The 10,201-nt window shown below is 30.0% G+C and overlaps 2 protein-coding genes and 1 long non-coding RNA gene across 3 annotated transcripts; all 3 read right to left on the reverse strand.

The window, feature by feature from the left end:
• Nucleotides 1–531: 531 nt before the first annotated feature.
• Nucleotides 532–3,832, reverse strand: LOC145188018 (uncharacterized). The gene is made up of 2 exons (XR_013846972.2): nt 3,188–3,832; nt 532–2,335 (listed from the first exon to the last, which is right to left on the reverse strand). It is a non-coding gene; the product is annotated as an uncharacterized LOC145188018 (long non-coding RNA).
• Nucleotides 3,833–6,165: 2,333 nt separating this feature from the next.
• LOC145187502 (3-hydroxyacyl-CoA dehydrogenase type-2-like) lies at nt 6,166–7,710 on the reverse strand. The gene is made up of 4 exons (XM_080063912.2): nt 7,512–7,710; nt 7,133–7,291; nt 6,670–6,907; nt 6,166–6,536 (listed from the first exon to the last, which is right to left on the reverse strand). Exons 1-4 carry the CDS (start codon nt 7,683–7,685, stop codon nt 6,346–6,348), a joined length of 762 nt encoding a protein of 253 aa, XP_079920038.2. The 5' UTR covers nt 7,686–7,710; the 3' UTR covers nt 6,166–6,345.
• A 128-nt stretch (nt 7,711–7,838) lies between these two features.
• LOC145187501 (uncharacterized) lies at nt 7,839–9,970 on the reverse strand. Its single transcript, XM_080063911.2, has 2 exons — nt 9,531–9,970; nt 7,839–8,981 (listed from the first exon to the last, which is right to left on the reverse strand). Exons 1-2 carry the CDS (start codon nt 9,705–9,707, stop codon nt 8,106–8,108), a joined length of 1,053 nt encoding a protein of 350 aa, XP_079920037.2. The 5' UTR covers nt 9,708–9,970; the 3' UTR covers nt 7,839–8,105.
• Between the last annotated feature and the right edge of the window lie 231 nt (nt 9,971–10,201).

Genomic DNA, 10,201 nt, shown 5'->3' on the forward strand with positions numbered 1-10,201 from the left:
ATAATGATAATTGCATCATTCATTCATTTTCCAAAATTTTATACAACAACATATGAATTCAAAAATTTTTGTGTCACAAAACTTGATACGCCCACCCTCCCCATCTGTAATAAAACATCACAAAAACATGAGCCCCTCCCTCAGCCTTAGCGCGTGATGTAATATATGATTAACCCAAGAGTTGATAAACTTTTAAAGACCAACCTTTCTTTAATCGTTTTTGTTTTATTACAATTTTAGTTAAAAAATAGATTGAAAATTCTCTTAATGCTATTTTCTCAATAAAAGTTCGTTACTTATTTGTAGGATTTATAATATGACAAATTTATCCTCAATTAAAAACAATTAGTTTAATTAGTATAGACAAAGAGGAATGGTTAAAATGCTTTGGCCTAAATTTTTTTTACTGTTGAAGGTTTATAAAACCATAAATAAAAAAAATTTAGGCCTCTCCATTTTAACTTATCAATATATCTAACTTAAAAAGTATTTATCTAACCTAAAGTGCTGTGCAAAAATTTAACAACCCCATAAAATTCAAGTAACAGTTTATTGTGGTTAACAGATATTAACTGAGAATTAACGCAGTTCATTTTTATGTAACGTAGCTTATAAAAACATAATTCAATCACTCTATGATATAAAAAGCTTTAAAACATAATTCAATCACTCTATAATATAAAAAGCTCGAATAAAAAGTTGAAAATTGGAAATTTTAGAATTCTTTGAATAAAAAATTAAAAATCGGCTTTTTTCCAAAAATTTTATGATTAATGGGGTTAAGAAAAACTTGAAACTAGAAAAGTGAGACCAAATAAGTTTTCTGTACAGTAAATTCTCTCAACTTTATTAAAAGAATTATTGATGTAAATAAATAAAAAGTGTCTAGAACAATGTCCAGAATCAATGAGCGTGGTGATTATTCATCTACTGCAAGAAAACAAAGCAGTTTCATATGGAATGCTAACAATCTGTGAAAAGTTTTTTCAAAGAACAATATCAAAGACTGATTGTATTTCTGTAACCGATACAAAAACCAGATAGTTGATGATCGGCCAAATGCAAGATTTTCTGATGAATTAACTTTAAAGGAAATTTGGATCATGTGAAACCTCTCCTATGACCTCATATAGCTCTAATATATTTTTGACAAAAGTTAAACTATATTTCATATCACAAGAATAAGAACATGGTGTACTAATTTATTTGAAAATCTTTGTCGTTCTTCAAGTATGTCTTTGCTCGTTAGTCGCAATTCGGACATGGATTGCAAGCATACACTTATGACATTTCAAATGAGTAAGAAATTCATTAATATATAGCAGTCATCTTTATTTTCAAGAATTTTTACCTCCAAGAATGTTTGAGTTTTTCTGAACTTGTAAATGACGTCATTGTATTGATTTTATCCGATCGAGGATGTGTCGCTTATCCTGGGCTTTACAAAGAAAAACAATTTATACTAAATTGTGCTCACTTTCTGAATAATAATGAGGAAGAAAAATAATATAAAAAAATGGCAAGAAAACTCCACTGTGAAGTACGATTTATTTAGGCGAGCGTCATAAATATTGTTCTCGTAAATAATCATTAATGAACGAAATCACTGATTTTTATCGTATCTTTGCTTTAATAAAAAATCCCTACAGAAAAAAAATCACAAAGAATTCTGCTTTTGTATCATATAACGATGTATGGTTACATTAAATAGTAGTTACACTTTATAGTTCTTCGATCTTACAACAGATTCAACCAATTTAATTAAACAAATTATAAGTTTTAACAAACTTTAAAAAGATACAACTTTTAAAATGATAAAAAAGAATTACAAGATTATAAAGTAAGTAAATAAATGAAGAGACAGCTAAGATCCAACTTTTTACTCCTGTGAAAAAACTTTTAGGAATCTTCTTTTCTTTTATCTTACTGTATTTAATAAAATCCCAAACTAAGATCTCATTTGGCTAAACAAACAATTTCCAAGAGATGTCTACTTATTGCTGAATTTCCATCTGGGGAAATTTTCCTGAAAATACTTTACTCTTGTAACATTTATAGTTAAACAACCTGTTTTTCATTTTTAATTGTTACTTTATTATAGCTTAATCATATTTTTGAGAATAGAGCGCTGGGTACCAGAAACATTTTTTCTGACACGCCTTGGTGCAAAGAATCTTATCATTGGCACGTTTTGTCTTGATATAAAGGAACTGGATTTTAAACCATCTTTGTTATCTGCTAAGCCACTAGCAGCTGGTTTTACCATAGAAACGAAGAACATTATTATTAGTATTAAAGATAGCACGTGTTGATTGATGACCATGTGAATTTTAAACTGAAACAAATAAAAATGACATGTGATCGTTAATAACATTAAAAGCAGTAAAGGGAGATTAATTTTGCTTGAAAAGAAAGTTTTTACATAAAAATTAGAAATATACAGCGCTGTAGTTGAAGAATTTGGGAAGAGATTTTTTTATATAAAAATTCATGTAAAGTTAGAGTATCAAAAAAAAAAAAAATTATATTTTATATTTTATATTTTATATTCATACTTTGCTAAATAAAATTTATATTCATATTCATATTTTATATTCATACTTTGCTAAAATAAATGTGTAGTATTCTGTGTTTTGAAAATAAATTGTTAATAAGATGCAAACCACTTTTCCTTAAAAAAAGTTTTTTAAATCATGAGTAGCGATAAAAGAAAATGTGAAAAAATCCATAATCGTGTACCCAAAAATAGAGTTTTTTTTTTACTAAGTTCAAACTAAGCACATTGAAATTTGCCTTTGTTAGGGGGTTTAAACCTACCTAAGCATCAAACATCAGTGTGTTTGACACGAGCACTTATCTATGGTCCCCGTATAGCAAACAGAAGTACGTTTGCTGATTTGTGACACGAAATAAGTAACTTAAACTTGTTAGTAGGTTGACTGTTGGTTTTTAAGAAGCCGCAAGTTGTTTAATTTTACTCCAACTCCATTAGATTTTAAGTCATCTCTCATTTTACATACAATTTTATAGGAACATGTTAAAAGTTGATAACATCTCTTACTTGTAAATGTTTTTCCGATTTTATCGCTTGTTTAAATATCAAAAGGCTTTTTAAAAAACGTAAATATTATAAGTAATTCTCTTTCTGAAGGTTGTCAAGTTTCGGGGAGGAAAAAAAAAAGCTTACCATTTCATACCTTTCCAAATGATCACTTTTTTCTCAAAGATTTTAACTGTGAAAAGGTTTTTTTTAAAAAAACGAAAACAAAGATAGAAAGCACAGCAACTTTTTAGTTTGCTCTACCGTTCTGTTGTACGTTGCAATTGTTAGAATAGAAAGTATGTTCACAACTGCATCTGTCGCTAAACGGGTTTAGTACTTGCAAAATGTACCGTTTACCAGCCAAACAGGTATTCTTAATCATTGAGCAATTTCTAAATGTACTGAAACGGTGTTTCGAAGAAAATATGCCGTCTGGAAGTAGGTTTCACTGGTTTTAAGCTTTTAATGTAACCTAAATGCAGCCGTTTTCAAATTAGCCAATCATATATATTTTTCTAAATAGCAATCGCATATTAAAAAAAAAGAAAGAAAAAAAAAAAAAAAAATCAAACAAATTTTACCAATTGTATGACTTGCTGAAAAGTTTTCCTATCCAAATGCCCATAACAGTTTGTCTCGATTTGAAACTAGCGTTTTTAATTAACTTAAATTATAGAAATACAAAATACGTAGCCAGCAACATTTTCCTTTCAACAAACTTTTAAGTGACTTTAGTTTGAAAAATAGTGAGGTTCTTTACTTTTATTAAATTCAGAAAAAGTACATATCGTTTTACTTTTATTACATTTAAGTACATGTTGTTTTTTGTAATGTAATGGAAATCAAGAGCCTATGGGAAAAAAAGGTAGGGTGACAAATTTCCACTTTTAAGATATCTCATTTTAAAGCCAAGAGAAAGTTGAATTGATAAAATACACACACACACACACACACACACACACACACACACACACACACACACACACACACACACACACACACACACACACACAGAAGAGTTGTGGTCAAACTTTGATACTAATTTTGAGTAGTTACAGTGTAAACATGGATGCTCCACTATCAATCTACACGAAGAAAGAACAAAGAGTCGTCATCCAATTTCTTTAGTCAGAATTAGGAACTGAAATTTGTAAAAGGTTCTTATCACAATACGGGGACAGTGCACATTTACATAAAAACGTTTTTAAGTGGATAGATAAATTTAAATGTGGCCGGACAATCGCGACGTACAAAAAGGGAGCAAGATGACTTTTAATCTCATCTACTGATGAGAAGATTCAGCAAGTTCAAAGTATGGCAAACGGCTTGTTCTCTGTAGATTAGTCATGGCTCTGCCTTTTAAATAATCCAATAATGAGATTGGTTTCCATAATGTCTGCGTGAGATGGGTTCCAAGGCAATTTAATGAACAGCACAAACGCAAACATCTTGAAATTTGTCAACGTTTGCTCAATTGTTGCAACAATAAAGGCAAGAATTTTCAGAGAAAGATAGTCATAAGAAATGAAACGTGGGTCTATCATTAATGAGCCAGAATCGAAATGACAGAGTATGGAGCGGAAGCATCCTTGATCGCCAGGCACGAAGAAATTCAGGTTTCTGCTAGAAAGGTAATACTAACCTTTTTTGGAGACGAAAAAGGTTCTACACTTGAAGAGTAGTTGGAACAGGGGTGTACAATTGACAGTGCAAAATGCAGTGATTTACTGATAAACAGGCAGAAGACAGCAGTTCTCATCAAACGTCGAGGCCTATTGACGAATGCAGTTTTGTTGTTGCATAAAAATGCACGCCTTAAATCTATTAACCAATTAGGTTTTGAGGTGCTGGAACAACCTTTCTACAGGATGTTCCAGCACCTCAAAACCTAATTGGTTAATTGCATCTGTCGCCCCTTCCGGCTATCATGTCTTTAGATAGCTCAAAGATGGTTTACGAGGTCAGCGTTTCTCTGAGGATGAAGATGTGAAAAAAGCGGTACATAAATGGTTGCAGGATCAACCAAAAACATTCTTCTTGGCATGAATATTCAAGCTTGTTGACCGATGGACCAAGTGCAAGGAGCAAGGAAATTGAAAAATGGTGCATTTTTTTTATCAGTTATTGTTGTTAAGTATATTGAATAAACAGACGTGCAGGAGATGGAAGTGCATCTGATTTTTGTTTCTCCTTCAAATATACATATATTTATACATACATGCAAATGTATATAGCATTTACATATATTGACTGCTTTTAAAAGTTATGGAGTTTGAAGAATCGGAAAGCACTAATCTACATATACCAAATCGACTTACCGAATTGACTTTGCAAAATCAGGACTTGTTCAAAGTTCAGATTCCAATTTTACAATATTCATGTAAAACTTCATGAATGGTGAACATTTGTTTAATTCTGACCTAAAGTCTGCTAAATTTGTGACATTGTTTTTACTGTTAGCAATGAGTCCTGAAATTTTTAGTGCTTTCTCATCAGATCATCACCATAGACCGCACTGCTTTTAAACTTGTAAAACATCTATAGCAAATGGTGAAAAATCAAAAAACCTGACGACGATGATTTTTCGTGTGTTCTCCAAGTGTATTTATCATTTTCCATGATTCATTTTGTTTGTGCTTTATAAAGGGCAAAACAACACACGAATCGAATTTTAGAAAAAATAATACTTAAGAGAATATATTTACTCTAACGTTTTATGCAACAGCAAAATTGCTTCACTTTTGGTATAGAAAGTGTAAGTAGCTGACATGAATCCTCAAAATTCTTTACCATAATCAGATCTAAAGTATTTCATTCAACTATTTTTGTTTAAAATATAAAATGCTTTATCAAAAAAACAAACAATCTTGTTGCGAATTAAAGAATGAGCCACCTGATGAATCGGAATATCCTTAAGTTCAATGGCTATTTAACTTATCCCCACTCCAATCTGTTTATCAAAAATGAGAGCGCTGGAATAAGATATCGAACTTGTAAATAAATATCGCATTGTAAGTAAATATCGAAATGTAATCACTAAAAATTCTGTATTTTGGTTAAAAAAAAAACAAAAAACAAAACAAAAAAAACAAAAAAAGAAAACAACAACAAAAACGACAAGGTTATCTTCGAAGCCTTATTACCTTTAAAGAATTTGAACTTACACCGAAAATAAGTTAATTTACTCCGGTAGGGGGTTTTTCCAAGCAAGGAGTACGAAAGTTACTTTCATTTTCCCAACAACTAAATTCCAGTCAATTAAATTTTAAATTCCAGTCGCTGAAATTCCAGTCGCTGAAATTTTATGGCGGCATTCGAATGGCACCATCAAGCCGAACAGTTTCTCCATTAAACATCGGATTTGTAAAGATAGCTTCGACAAGTTGAGCATACTCATCAGGGTTACCTAACCTTTGAGGAAAAGGAACCGTTTTGGATAATTTCTCGACCACATCTGCAGGAAGACTCTCAAATATTGGCGTATTGAAAAGACCTGAATTTATAGATTAATTGATATAAACTAGAAAGTAAAAAATAATAAAAATTCCTTCATAAAAGTAAATTTGAGGAATATTTTTTTGGTTTTTAATTTCAAAAAATAAAATAATAACCAAAATGGACTTTACCAGGTGAAATAGTATTAACACGAATTCCATATTCTGCTAAATCTCTTGCAATAGGGAGAGTCATACCTACAATACCACCTTTAGATGCTGAATAGGCTGCTTGACCACGCTGACCTTCATGGGCAGCTACACTAGCTGTGTTTACAATTACCCCTCTTTCTCCATTTGCATTAGGTTTATTTTTACACATTGATTCAGATAAAATGCGTATGGCATTAAAAGTACCAACTAAATTTATCTTAAAAAATAACAACAAAAAAGCAAATCATAGGTTAGAAAACAAAACAAAACCCATCAAAAATAATAGTAATTATAATGAAAATTTTTTAGTAAAATGTTTCACCAATAAATTTTTAAAATTATCTTAAAATTTAACATCTACTCTTTTCCATTACAAATTGCCATAAAAAACATCAATTAGATCAACTAATCTCTATGTATGCAACAAAAATACTTAACATACTTGTATAACTTTATTGAAATCTGTTAAAGGATGAGCCACCCCTTTTCTAACTGTTTTTATAGCAATACCAATACCAGCACAGTTCACAAGAGAATTAATTTCACCAAACTTGCTTTTTCCTATTTCCACCCCAGCTCGTATATCTGCTTCATTTGTAACCTAAATTTTAAAAAGATTTGTTAAAATTCTAACACAAAAAGCATGAAAGTAAAGTTTCCCAGCAAATTTATGAATGGAAATGTTAATTTAAAGCCTCCGTTATTAACTGGTGCTTGAGTCTGAATTTCTTGCCACTATATTCTACTGCACATCAAGTGAAAAATGTGTACAAAATACAATAATAAATTACAAAAAGTAATTAAAGTATTTTTATGTTTACATCAGTGGGATAGAAAACAGCATTATCACCAATTTCATTTGCAAGACCCAGTCCTTTACTAGATGGAAGATCAGCAATTATGACTTTTCCTCCACGCTTTGCTAGACGCAAAACAGTTGCTTTGCCAAGACCAGAAGCTCCTCCAGTTATATACGTGACAAACTTTGTTGTCATATTTAACTCTAATGAAAAGCAGATATATATATATATATATATATATATATATATATATATATATATATATATATATATATATATATATATAATTATTATATGCAATTATAATTATTAACAGTTTGAAAATACTTGTTTAGAAAAAACAATAGCTTAGATTAGCTCAACATCTAAAAAAACAGAGATATACATAACTATTAAATGTACTGATTGCTTATAAAATCATTTTACAAGATCAAAAAATATAAAATTGCATAAAATTCGAAAATCACAATAAAAAAACAAAGTATTTTTATAATAATTATGAATTCAAATAAATTATCCAAGAAATTTGATAACATGGTTAATTTTTTTTATTTCACTATTATTAGTTTTACTTAATATACTTTAAAAAGTTTTTATCATTAATTGCATCAAAATCTAATCGCCTTTAAATCCAATGCACGAGGGCTGATTTTTACATTCAACTATCTCAATTTGTTGAAGCTTTCCAGTTGCTGAGTCCACAGCAATAACTTCTACAATGTTTTTAAATTGATCAGCACATAACACAATCTTGCCACTAGGATGGATTGCAAAATGACGTGGCCATGTTCCAGCAGTTGGATAATGTTCAATTCTTTCTAAATTACCTGTTGAATCTAGAATGTGAAAGGAAATTATGGCTCCATGTACACGATTAGTCAAATACAAAAATTCACCATTTGGATGGATGGCTATTTCTGAACCAAAGTTTTCCCCAGTAATGTTATCGGTTATAAAAGGATAAGAGGAAACAAATTTTAAATCACCTGTCTCACATGTAAACAAATAAACTAAAATTTCATTAGATAACTCAGTTAAAACAAATGCTAAGTTATATTTTTCATGAAAAACCATGTGTCTAGGTCCAGAACCAGGTGGTGTTAAAATAGGGTCACAACTCACAAATCCTTTTTCATGTATAAAATGCCAAATCTTATCTGCACCAAGATCAACTACATAAATATGATTATCTTTGTTGTAAACTCCATGAGGATGGCTGGAAGCTTGTCTTTCCAAATTAATCTTACTTCCTATTTCAAAACATTTACTGTATAATGTACTTCCAAAACATCCATTTTCATCAACTTTTAATACTGTGAAGTGTCCTGAATTATAGTTAGCAATATAAATAGAGTTTTTGTTAAGAATAATGTTAAGATGACATGGACCTTGACCACCTGAAAGTTGAGTTTGGATTTTGCTAAGTGTTCCATCATCAGCAATTTTAAAAAGTGTCAAGCCACCAGATTCTTTCCCATTAAAGTTGTTCACCTATATTAAATTAAAAAAAAAAAAAAATACACATAAGCATCAAAACCAGTAAGTACTAAGTAAAAATTTCAATTTAATGAGGATTTAAATTGTTTTTGTTATAAAAAAAACTTGAACATTCATTCAATTGAAATGATTAATAAATGCCATATATATGTATTCACATACAAATATATGGAAACTATTTAATACCCTTAAAGTAGCATAGTTTATTAAGTGTCTTGTGCAGATACTGAAAAAAATCTAATTGTATTTTTATTTTAATAAAAATACAATTAAATGTTTCTGAGTATTTAAATTAGTTATAGAAAAATATAAAAGTATAAAAATGCTCTAACACAACACAGGTGGCTGTTTTTTTAAATTTTTTCTTTAATTTTTTTCTGGACCTTACAATATTGCTTAAAACAATTCTATTAATAGCTTTTTGAAAACTCTCTATTAAAATTGTTTAATAGTTTGCAAATGGTCACTAGTTTGATTCTTAGTTCTCTACATGGTGTGGGTCTATATTATTTAGACAATTATAATGTCATTTTAAAATTTTACCTCATTTACAGAATAAAGTTTATCATCAACAATCTGGATAAATGACGGGCAATCTTCGGAGTGACTTTCTTTTTTATATATTAACCGTGATAGACTTGTATTGACAAAATCAATATGAAGTTCAAACGTAAGGATTGTGCTGCCAAAACCACTAATAAACACTGTAGATATGCTCATATTTTCTTATTTTGTTGCTTCTTTCTGTTCTCTTATAAGCTATTATATGTTAACACTTAAATTTCCTTTCAGGATAACACTTCATGACCAGAGAAAAGACAAATTAGAATGTTAATCGTACAGCATTTTTCAACCTGTATTCATTTAAATGTATTGAACTATGTGACAAAAATTGAGCAGATAGTGAAAGTGCTTGTGGAAATATGCTTGGCATCTAGGGGGTCGTCTATTATTACGTTATGCGCTAGAGGAATGGAAGGTGTGTGTTTGTTTTGTTACAGGCAGGGGTAGAGGGGGTTACAAATTTGGTGACGCACCAACTTTTAGATTTTTAATTGCTGCATAAAACTATGAAAAAAAATATTTGACGCAATCATCATTATAAAAGCTCAAATAATTAACAAACAGTTTGAGTTTTTGTAAATACTATTGCATCAACTCCATCTTAATTAAAAAAATTTAGGTAGCAATTGATCTCAGTCGTTCAAAAACCC

The sequence above is a fragment of the Hydra viridissima genome, unplaced genomic scaffold (genome assembly GCF_058129835.1).
Source record: "Hydra viridissima isolate aposymbiotic clone 2 unplaced genomic scaffold, HvirCarnegie_v1 scaffold_1, whole genome shotgun sequence".
Taxonomy (NCBI): Eukaryota; Metazoa; Cnidaria; class Hydrozoa; order Anthoathecata; family Hydridae; genus Hydra; species Hydra viridissima.